The sequence below is a fragment of the Tamandua tetradactyla genome, chromosome 9, assembly GCF_023851605.1.
Source record: "Tamandua tetradactyla isolate mTamTet1 chromosome 9, mTamTet1.pri, whole genome shotgun sequence".
NCBI classification, from domain to species: Eukaryota; Metazoa; Chordata; class Mammalia; order Pilosa; family Myrmecophagidae; genus Tamandua; species Tamandua tetradactyla.
In genome coordinates this window covers 62833565-62845314 of record NC_135335.1, presented here as the reverse complement: position 1 = coordinate 62845314, position 11750 = coordinate 62833565, and the positions used below count along the sequence as shown (strand labels likewise).

Here is an 11750-nt window from a genome sequence, read left to right as displayed (position 1 = left end):
TCTTTCCTGGCTTTCTTCATTTCTTTATTTCTTTTGGGCAAGGAATTTCCTATTTATTTGTTGGTTTATTTGCTTGTTTTTGCTGGATTCCTTGCCCACAGTGTCGAAAGCTGTTGAAGAGGTTTAGTACAAACTCAAAGAGATCACCCTGCTAGGAAGGTAGAAAGCACTTCAAAACAATAGGGCATCTTCCTGGTTTTAGTGGCATTTGAAGAGAGACTTAAATTTACTCTTATTTGCATTTATGGAAAATATACTTTTTGTCAGGACCTATGTTAGCTTCCTTAGAGAAATGGCAAGAAAATGTGAATGTTATTATTATTTTTTAAATTTAGTCCCCCCAGTACTAATTCTTTCCTTCAAGTTGTGAAAAATTAATGTAAATTATATAGATCTATCAGTAATTTTTCAATCACTCTGAAATGCTGAACTTTTTCCTCTTTACTTTTAAGTTTTTTGAATCTTAAAAATTCTTCCTTGACTCTAAATTCCTGTTTAACAACTAGCAGCATACCCTTTTCCTTTATAGATAAGTTTTTAGAAAGAGTAATTTATATTCAGTATTTTTATTTCTCTTTTCCCAGTCATTCTTTTCTTAGCTCACACTCATTCCCTTTAAGTCCAACCAATGAACTTATTCTAACAAACAGCACTCTTTTGGTTATCTATTGCTGCACAACAAACCACACCAAAACATGGTGGCTTATAGCAACAACCATCTATTATTGTTCATAATTCTGATGGTGACTGGCTCAGCTGGGCAGTTCTACCTCACATCATATTGGTTGGGTTGCATTCATTTGGAGGCCCAACCAGGTTGGAACATCCAAGTTTGCTCACTCACTCACATGGGCTGCTGACCAGAATGCTTGGTTCTCTTCCTTATGGTTTCTCCATACAGCTTGGACTTCCCACAATGTGGTGGCTGGATTCTGAGGGAACAGTTCAAGCTGAAAGTCAGAAGTTCTCTAAGGAATTAGCCTAGCAAGTTTCACAGTATTACTTCCTCCCACACTTGATTGGCCAAAACTGCTCACAGGGCCAGCCCAAATTTAAAAGGTGGGGAATTGGAGTCCATCTCTGGATAGGGGAGTGGCATGGTCACATTGCAAAAGAACACCTGAGATGTTGCAGCCATCTTGAGAACAAATCTAGCATAATCACTAAGAATATCGTATTTATCCAAACCAATCCTCCATAGCACTTAGCCCTGTTGGCCACTCCCCGTGGCTTATTGATACTGCTGTCTCATGTTTTCTTTTCTACCTTTCTCTCTATTCATCTTCAGCCTTCTCTATTTGTTCTGCCTTCCTTCGTTGCTCCTCCCAAAGTTTTACATCTCCATTCTTCATATCTTTCTTAGACAATAATATCCACACTTACAGTTAAGCTTTGATCAATTTAGTCATTTGACCAATATATACTGAACAATTACTAAGCACATATCACCTGTTGGATGAAGGACCACTGAAACAGTTGTGCAGGTTTTGCACTGCATAACCCCAAAGGATATCATTCATGTTATAGTTTTTATCTTGACAGTCTTATTTGTCTATGTCTACGTCTACATCTATGTCTTGTCTGCATCTATATCATCATCTCTGTAGTTAATAACCAGGGATGGTTCTGCTAACCACAAGGCATTTGGCCATGTCTGGAGACAATTATGTTGTCACAGAAATGGAAGGAGTCATTATTCACATCTAGTGGGGAGAGATCAAAGATGCCACCAAACATCCTACAATGCACAGACACTATAAAGAATTATCCAGCCCATAACATTGATAGGCCACATTTTAGAAACCTTTCATCTATACCTATATTTGTAATATAATTTCCTCTTGAGCTCCAGATCCATATTTCTGATGGTCTGTTTGCCTTTGCATTGACAGACACCTAAATTCAGCACATCCTATAGCCTAACTAGTAGTGGTGGTGCTTTAACCTGCTACTACTGTAACATGCCTAGTCTTTGGAAATGCCACTGTTGGGTAGCTGATGGCTGGTTAGCTGATGGCTGGGGTAAGTGGCCGTACTGAGTGAGTCACACAGACACAGAGCACACAGCACACGACTCAGGAGACAACCCTCAGGGGAGAGTGGAAGGCGGCTGTTTTATTGAGGAAGTGCACGCGGGCTTATATAGGCTGGGAGCATGCAGGGACATGTGTCAGGCTGGGATTGGTCACCGCTGTTGCTAGGGCGGAGGGCAGATTTCTGGGATTGGTGACCGTTGTTGCTAGGGCGGAGGGCAGATTTCTGGGATTGGTGACCGTTGTTGCTAGGGCGGAGGGCAGATTTCAGGTCAGCCATTTTGTGTTGCCTTGCATCAGCCATAGCAGCCATTTTATGATTTCTCCATCATGCCACTATAATCCTGTCTCCAATCTTGCATCCCTCCCATACTGCTGTCAGAATGACTGATTTTTTCCCCCATACCATACAGAGAGCTAATCACATCTCTCTTCTGATTTAAAACTCATCAATGATTCTCTGTGGACTTTAAGTAAAGTTTAAACATTCTAATATGGCCCACAAAATATTATATGATTTGACGCCTTTCTCCTTTCCAAATATTATGTCTTACTCTACTTTAATGTAGCCATTCCAGGTGATTTCCAGAATGTGGTATGCTTTCCTGTATCTCTTAACTTTTGCTCTTACAGAAATTTTTCTATCCCAGGAAGTGTGGTCATTCCTCTTATAACTGTAGGCTTGAGCTACCTTCTCCTGAAAGTTCTCCTGACATCCTTACCCCTACACATTTATAACCCCAAGATCTATAGGAAATCCTCTTGGATGCCTCTTCTCTGACCTTCAGCAATCATCATGCCATTCTGTCATATTTATGTTTTGTGCTCACATCACCCCAGCCAGGTTGGGAGCTTTTCTAATGTTTCTCAGTTGTGTTTGCCTCTACACTGCAGGTGCATTTTTTTTTGGTTTAATAACAATTTCTTGAATAAAAGAAGGTGTCCAAAGGTGCCATGTCTCCTTTTCCAAGTAGGAGCCACTGGCTGGCATTAAGGGAAATGCACTTAATTTCAGATATGATATGAAAGCTCTATGTTCACTGTTTTAGTTTCCTCATTGCTAAAGCAAATACCATGTAATAGGTTGGCTTAAATCACTGGAATTTATTGACTTATGATTTTGAGGCTAGAAGAAATCCAAATCAATTTATCATCAAGGCAATGCTTCCTCTCTGAAGACTGGCATCCTGGGACAGTGATCTTTGGTCTTTGGCTCCTCTGTCCCATGGCAATGCTCACGGAGGCCTCTTTTGGCCTCTCTCTTCTCTCCTGGGTTCTGTTGATTTTCAGCTTCTTGCTTTCTGTGGCTTTTTCTCCATAAATCTGACTTTCATTTGGCTTATAAAAGTAACAGCATTAAGGTCATTCTGATTAAATCAGGTCACACCTTACCTGAAGCGACCTCATCACAAGGTCCTACTTACAGTGAGTTCATACCCACAGGAATGTATTAAGTTTAAGAATATGTTTTTCTGGGGTACAAATCCCCAAACCACCATATTTACCAATGAGAAAGTGTTGAATAAATTATGGTATATCATATTGTGGAATCTTTTGCAGTTATTAGGTTAGAATACTATGCATGAAACTGGAAAGAAGGCAGTGATGTATTATTAAGGAGAAAATGCATGAAAAAGTTATATAATGTAGTATAAATGTATATGTGTTGTATATGCTTTTATGAGCAGGGAGAATTATATGAAAACTGCCACTATTGGTTGTATTGAGCATGCCTTATTATTATAATCAACAATCAATAGTTAAAATGTGAGCAGTAGTATTCACAAATTAATTTCAAGATCAGTTATTAATCTGTAAACAAATACCGAGGATGGGAGAAAGCATAGAAGAATATTATTTTAATAGTTTAAGGAAAATTTTTACAAAAATGGAGTGTGCATGTTGAATGCTTATATATGCTTAAATAAAAGTCTGTAAAGATTTAGGACAAAATAATCATAATCATTTCTGGATGGGAGTTGGTTTTATTTTTTTCACTGGCTTATCTGTATTAGGTGCTTTTAAAACAATGAGAACATTTTTTTTCATAGTAAAATTGATATTTCTAAAAATAGTAGTACCTAAATCTGGTACCATTTAGTTATTTATTACCTGAATACTAAAGACTTGAAAAAACAGTAACAATATGAAATTGTTATAAGATGAATCCATTTGAGAACAGCAGTTGCCACATGACATTTTGCTCCTTTCTTTTAGCAAAGACTGAAGGAAGAGAAGGAAGCCAAGCAGGCACGTTTGGATGGTCGGCATGACTACTTATTTGGGATTGTAGCTTCCTGCGTGGACCTAGACAAAACTGAAGTGGAGGATGCTATTCTGGAGGGGAATCAGGTGTGCTGCAGTTGGGTTCTTATCGCCTTGATTGTAGAGGGCATGGAAGACCTGTTGACACCATCCTGTGGCAGGATCCTGGGCCATGCCTTCTGTGGGGTGCATTATTTTTACACAGACAGGCCCCCACTGTGGCTCTAAACTGGTGGGAGAAAGAGCTTAGGGCTCTCCAACTCTCCATGTTGAATGGGGTTTTTGCAATTATTATTTGAATTCCACGATTCTTTTGGCAGTGCTTGCAGCCTTCTCCATACAATGAGGCTCATCTCCGATGATATTTTGAAATTTGTGGTTGAGGAACAGAATCTCCTTCCATCTGCTGACTTATCTTTTAATGTTCATCCATTTCTGGGAGCCTGAACTGTGTTCTGGTTTCCTGGTTTTGACTTTGGGCAGCTGAAAATGGTTTCTTTTGTTCCTGATCTTGACTTTCATTTCCACAGTGTATACCCTCCAAAATGTGGGATCTAATTTGCTTGGCCATTTAACCTTGGATTTTGGGAAAGCCACTTTTGGGTAAATAGGAGTCAGTGGGATAATTAAGTGTGGATAATTAAAGGATATATCAATCAGGAGTTAAGGAATGTCATTTTCTTTTTCTCCTCCTTCTTGCAGCTAATATTTATTGGATGTTGGCCATGTGTCAGCCTCTGTTTCAAGTGATATGCATCTATTGTTTCGTTTTATTGCCACAATATCAGGAGTTCCATAATATCATTTCCCTCAAATGGAGACATGGGAGATAGTCACATAACTGATTCAAACCCTATTCCAGAAGTGAAATGCTTAACTGTTACTCTACTATGCTTCCCAAGTCAGACATCTGGATTTGGGATAATGGAAATGTTTAAATGGATGAAAGTTTAGAATCTTAGGAAGTCTCAAACCACACTGTCAAGTTCAGGACCCAGGAATGTCAGAGCCTGGGATTTTAAAGAAAGCAGCCTGGCTCAGGCTCACAAGCAAGGAACCAGGTAGGAAGGCAGGAGTTGTAATACTGGCTGAAATGGAAGAGTTTCCTTCACCAGATTCTTGGCTCAGAAATTAATCTCGATGAGTCTACTATACTTGTTCCTATAGCACCCTCAATTAATGAAATTTACCAAATATTTCAGTTTGCTAAAGCTGCTCGAATGCAATATACCAGAAGTGGATTGGGTTTTACAAAGGGGATTTATTAGGCAACAAATCTTCAGGTCTAAGGCCATGAAAATGTCCAAATTAAGGCATCAACGAGAGGCTACCTTGACTCAAGAAAGGCCAATCTTGCCCCGGGTTTCTCGGTCACATGGAAAGCACATGGCAATGGCTGCTGTCCTTCTCTCCTGGCTTCTGGTTTTAAATGGCTCTCTCAGCTGCTGTGGGTCTTTTTGGTTTCCCCTGAAGCATCCTTCTTCTGCATCTTCAAACGTCTGTGTCTAGACTTCTGCTCTCTATATCAGGCCTGAGCTTTCTCTCTCTCTGTGAGCTCTTTTAAGGACTCCAATAAACTAATTAAGACCCACCTTGCATGGGCAGGTGGGTTATCTATTATCTCCATAGAAATAATCTAATTAAAAGGTCCCCCACACAGTTGGGTGGGTCACATCTTCATGGAAACAACCTAATCAAAAAACTCCACAATAAGTCTGCAACCACAATGACTGGGTTAAAAGAACATGGCTTTTCTGGGGTATGTAACAGTTTCAAACCAGCGCACCAAATCAATTAGGGAAATTTGCTTTTCCTTATGATACTAGTTTAGCATTTTATCTGTTGCATGGTGAATTTGGGAGGGACTTATTGTCACACTTAAGTTTTCAGGTTAGATTTTGTTTTTTTTCCTCCCATATAAATTCAAAATTGTGCTATTGATTATTTAAAAACAGTCTCTGCCCATTTGGAAGAACTCGGAACATACAGTGATCCTTATGGAGGGGGCTAAGTTACAGGGTGTTATTAGAAATACTGTTCCATAGTCATAAGCGTCCTCATGGCAATTTCCAGTAATTATTAAAACTTAATAGTCATTATCTCTAGCATGTTAGACTTGCTCTCTCTTTCTTTCTGACCTGCAGTTGGCTAAACATGAAACACATCTAAGTTTACATCTCCCTTTCACAGCTCAACACTTTAGGAAACTAGCAAATGTGGAGGGACAATCCCTTTTAAAACATAGATTGATAGCAAATATTTCTATGATCAATTGAATTACTTCTTTGAATTAAATTTTTAATATGGCGAGAGACATTAAAGCCATATTAAAATTGTTTCCTGGTTTTTATGTAGAAAAAGTGTTTCTTCTATACAGGATACATTAGATGCAGTCCTAGTGGACTATTAAAGATTATAGTAAATATGCTTTTTAATAGTATGAATGCTGATTTAAATGCTGTTCCTAAGTCAGGACAGGTCATTAACTTGCCTTTTCTTTTTCCAAGATTGAAAGAATCGATCAGCTTTTTGCTCCTGGAGGACTGTGTCACCTCATGTTCTACTGTCAGGATGTGGAAGTGGCAGAAACAGGTATCCCTGTTCCACGCGACATAACCCGAAATGTGTCATTCGATTTACCTGATGGGGGAAGGAGCAGAAGGCCACTGGGAGAACTGACCAGGGCTCTCACCCTTTCACCTTCGGGGGGGCCCGCTGGGGAGCAGGAGGTGTCGTGGACAATGCCTGGTGGGATTTTTCTATTTCCAACCTGAGGAAAGAGGACAGATAATAATGGGTTTTCATCCTAACTTTATTTGAGATGATTTGTTTTCCTTCTCAGGCAGTTCTGGCAATAATAAAGTGGTTTATATTTAGAGACCTCCCTTTCTTATATGCTAATTAAGTCTCTGTAGTTATGTTCTAGAACTTCTTATGGGTATCTGTTTCTGGCCTATAGAGAAACTATTTTGTTTTAACACAGGAATTATGGCCGATAAGCATAACACCTGTTCTCTAGTTAAATGTGATACATTATGTTTGGTTTTGTATGACTGTGCTTTAAATTAGTAATATTGAATGACAGGTTTAGTCATTTCCACTTAAGAAAAATTTGCAAATCCTTATGGGGGATCCCATTCTCATTTCAAGTGGATTAATATAACTTTAAAGGCCAAACTAGGGACATAAAAAGTTGTTTTATGATTACATTAAAATATCTTATACATTCTTTTATGACTCTTTTAAAAAAGGGAAAACAGTTATTGCTCTTGGCATATACTATGACTTTGGTTTCTTTGTTTAAACATGGCAGAAATTATGCATGTGCACTCTAAATGACTGGCATTTCCCCAAAGATATAAATTTGATATTTTATGCTCACCAAGATCATTACATTTTGAGTGAAAACCAAAACAAGATGGACGTTGTTATTTCTATCCCAGACTGTAAGACATAAGCTCCTATGAAATGCTGAGTTTATCCGTGAACTGTGCGCTGGGTAAAAACGACCTTCACGTATAAAGTCTTCAACTTACCAAGAAAGGCCCATTGGATGTGAGGATAAATACAACTTTATTACTATTCCACAGTCTTGCTTCAAACCTTCTCAAGGGGGGTAGTCTTTCTTCTGGCCTTGGATTAAAATTCAAGCAATCCCTTGTTTTGATGTGTGTCCTTAGAAAATAAAAATACCTAAGGTCACATTAAATTACAATCATAGACTCAGCTCAGAAACTAAGTGTCTAGTTCTTGTTGGCTAGGAGTTAAAACTTCCCCTGTCCCCCCAGCTGGGGCCTCTGCAGGGCGATGCTTGCAGGGGGAGAGGAGTGTGGGATCCTGCTCTGCCTTCCCGACTTATCCTTCCACCCCTTGGGACCACGGTGTTAACTGTATTCATGAGATTGAAGTGGGCCAGAGATAAGCAGCAAGGGATGGCAGGAACATTTTTCCCTAACCGGAACTGTCCTAAGCTGGCTGGCTTCCACTCTCTATGCTGACTCTCTTGTGGACACTTTAGTGGCCCTTCAGAGATGGTCCCTGGGAGCATTTGGCTGCATATCCCTCAGTGATGCATTGTCCTCAGATGGCCATTGCCATACTGGCTTCTTCTGTCCCATCACCCCTCCAGGAGTCTTTTATTTTATTTTTTTAAATATTTTTATTGAAAAATCTTCACACACGTACATTCCGTGTGTGGTGTACAATCAGTGGCTTACAATATCATCACATAGTTGTGTATTCATCACCATGATCATTTTTTTGAATATTTGCATCACTCCAGAAAAAGAAATAAAAAGAAAAAAGGGGCAGGCCATGGTGGCTCAGTGGCAGAGTTCTTGCCTGCCATGTCAGAGACCCAGGTTCGATTCCTGGTGCCTGCCCATGCAAAAACAAAAACCAAAAAACTCATATATACCATACCCTTTATCCCTCTTTCTCATTGACCACTGGTATTTCCATCTACCCAATTTATTTTACCCTTTGTCCCCCCTATTATTTATTTAATCCATATTTTTTTTACTCATTTGTCCATACCTGGTTAAAAGGGGCATCAGACACAAGGTTTTCACAACTGCGTAGTCACATTGTAACAGTTATATCTTTATACAATTGTCTTCAAGAATCAAGGCTACTGGAACACAGATCAACAGTTTCAAGTACTTCCCTCCAGCCACTCCACTACACCATAAACTAAAAAGGGATCTCTATATAATGTATGAGAATAACTTCCAGAGTAACTTCTCAACTTTGAAATCTCTCTCAGCCACTGAAACTTAATTTTCGATCATTTCTCTCTTCTCCCTTTTGGCAAGAAGGCTTTCTCAATCTCTTGATGTCAGGGCTGGCTCATTCCAGGAGTCAGGTCCCATGTTGCCAGGGAGATTTATAACCCTGGGAGTCATGTCCCATGTAGGAGGGAGGCCAGTGAGTTCACCTGCTGAGTTGGCTTAGAGAGAGAGGCCACATTTGAGCAACAAAAGAGGTTCTTTGGGGGTTACTCTTAGGCCTAATTTTAAGTAGGCTTAGCCTATCCTTTGCAGGAATAAGTTCCATAGGGGCAAACCCCAAAGTCAAGAACTTGGCCTATTGATTTTGTTGTTCCCACTGCTTGTGAGAATATCGGAAATTCTCCAAATGGGGAAGTTGAATATTTCCTCCTTTTCCCATGTCCCCCAAGAGAACTTTGCAAATACTTCTTTATTGATTAGCCAAATTACTCTGAGATATATTGGGGCATCACACCAATCTGGAGAAACCAATAAAATCTCACACCCTTTTCAAGATTCCATGTACTTACGGTGTTCAACTAAACTGACCATACAAATTAAATTAGGACATGCACTAACTAAAATATATACTTTGCACCAAATAAACATCTCTCCCTTTAGTCTCACACAGAAGTTGAAGTTTTATAATATGGACGATATCATCCTTTACTGTGCATTCTGATATACCTTGGTCCTATCCAGATCAGCTTCATTCATATCTCTAGTCAAAGTCTGATCACTTTTTCAACTTTTTAAACAGTTTCTGATTAGGGTACTGCTGACTTTCATAGCTTCAAGGCTTTAACTCTGAGTCTCAGGTGTCACATAAGTACCTGAAGTTTCTGGGAGTGACCAGGTTATAAATAAACAGCTCAGTATCTCAGAATTTAGAAATAACAGTTACACCTTCTGAATATATGTGATGGCCATAGGAGCTTAAAATCTGAGGCCCCAACCTGATAACCCATGTTCTTGACTTCAGTTCACTGAGTTTTTATATTATAGTTAGTCCATATGATAATACTTGTTAATACATGTTAATACATGATAATACATGATAATTTTTGTTTCTGACATTTCATTCAACACAGAACCCTTAAGGTTCATATACCTAGCTGCATGCCTCACAACTTATTTCCTTCTTGTGGCCACTCAGTAGTCCTTTGTGTATATACACCATAGTTCCCCCTTCCATTCCTCAGTCCTTATACCCTTATGCCACCTCCATCCATTGTGGATGGGGACACTGCTGCAGTAACCACCAGTGTCCAGCAGTCCTCTTGAGGATGATTTCAGATGGCTCCAGGCTGGCTTTCTCATACTCCATTCACTAGAGATACTTAAGCATCTTACCTCAGCCATCTGAGGACATGTTAGTAGCTACCAGTTCTATCTACTTTCTCTTTCTCTTTCGGGGCTGTTGCTGCAGCATTTAGATTTCTTGGGGAGGTGTCCCTAATATCCAGGAGACATGTGTCAGGTCTTTAGGTGGTGGGGTTGAAGACCCTCATTCTTTACTATGGTGATGATCGGCCTGGTTTGCCTGAGACTTTCCCAGTCTTATCGCTGAAAATTCTGGCCTTGGCAAACCTCTCAGTCCTGGTCAGCCTAGAATAATTGATCACCCTATTCTTTTCAGACATTTAAAATAAGATTTAATTGATTGTTCTCTTCTTTTCATGAGGTAAACATGGAAACACTCCATCCCCTCACTCTTAGCACAGAATAGCCATTCTGAGAAAACCCTTCCTCAAGCTATACTATCTTGACCCGGTTAGATTCAGATGTGAGATGTCTAATCAGGTCTAGGACAACTACTTTGAAATTTCTGCAGTTTTTTTTTTTTGCCTTGAAACTCTTTGTTTTATGATATCTATCATATCTTGGTTCCTTGGTTGAAACTTCTAGTTTGCCATTTTATTACTTAGAGATCCAGGTGATAGTATGAGAAATGGGGCACGAATTTGAATACGACAGAGCCCTTCCGGCTACCTTTATTGGAAGGGCTCACTGTCAAAGCTCCAGGTGAGTCTCCAGCCCAGGACTGTGGGGAGGAAGAGCCCTAGAAGAAGGATTCTTCCTCCAAGAGGTTCTAACTGCAGGATTTTAGGATTCAACTTCTCCTGCCCCCATCAATCTCTCCCTCAGCACCATCCTCCCACCCCAAACTTGGCTGAATTACCGATTCATGGGCAGATAAAAACCCAATGGAATGGCTCAGAACACACTCTGTGTACTTGAATGAGCCACTTCAAGAACTCCCTTCTTGGACAACCGAAAATCAATGTTCAAATAAAAATAATTTTAGATTGTTTACTGAGCTAGTATTTTCATGTGCTTTTCTAAGGGATTTACATGTATGCACTTGTTCAAGCCTCACAATGATTCCAGGTGATAGTTCTCATATTATTATTCCCTTTTTTCAGATGAGAAAACTGAGGCACAGAGGGGTTAAATGACTTGCCCAAGGTCGTGTGGCGAGGAAGTGCAGACTGGGGCTGAAGCCCAGGCAGTTTGCCTCCAGCATCCACACCATGAATAGCTGCTCCTATGATTCTTGCCATAGGCTGAGTGACCGTCCAGCCGTGCTGACTGCGACAGTATAGGGGCAGTGTGGGGGAGGGGTGGTCGTGGGTTTGCAGTCAGAGTTGGCTTCTGACCCTGGCCCTGCCATCTGTGGACT

The 11750-nt window shown here is 40.0% G+C and overlaps 1 protein-coding gene across 1 annotated transcript in view; it reads left to right on the top strand.

Annotated features, from left to right (window-relative positions):
• Positions 1–3611: 3611 nt before the first annotated feature.
• Positions 3612–11750, top strand: part of DNAH5 (dynein axonemal heavy chain 5) — a 293865-nt gene continuing 285726 nt past the window's right edge. The window contains exons 1-3 of the mRNA XM_077114905.1: positions 3612–3635; positions 4251–4385; positions 6806–6890. Coding sequence (XP_076971020.1) covers positions 3612–3635; positions 4251–4385; positions 6806–6890 — 244 coding nt within the window. The remainder of the gene's footprint in view (positions 3636–4250; positions 4386–6805; positions 6891–11750) is intronic.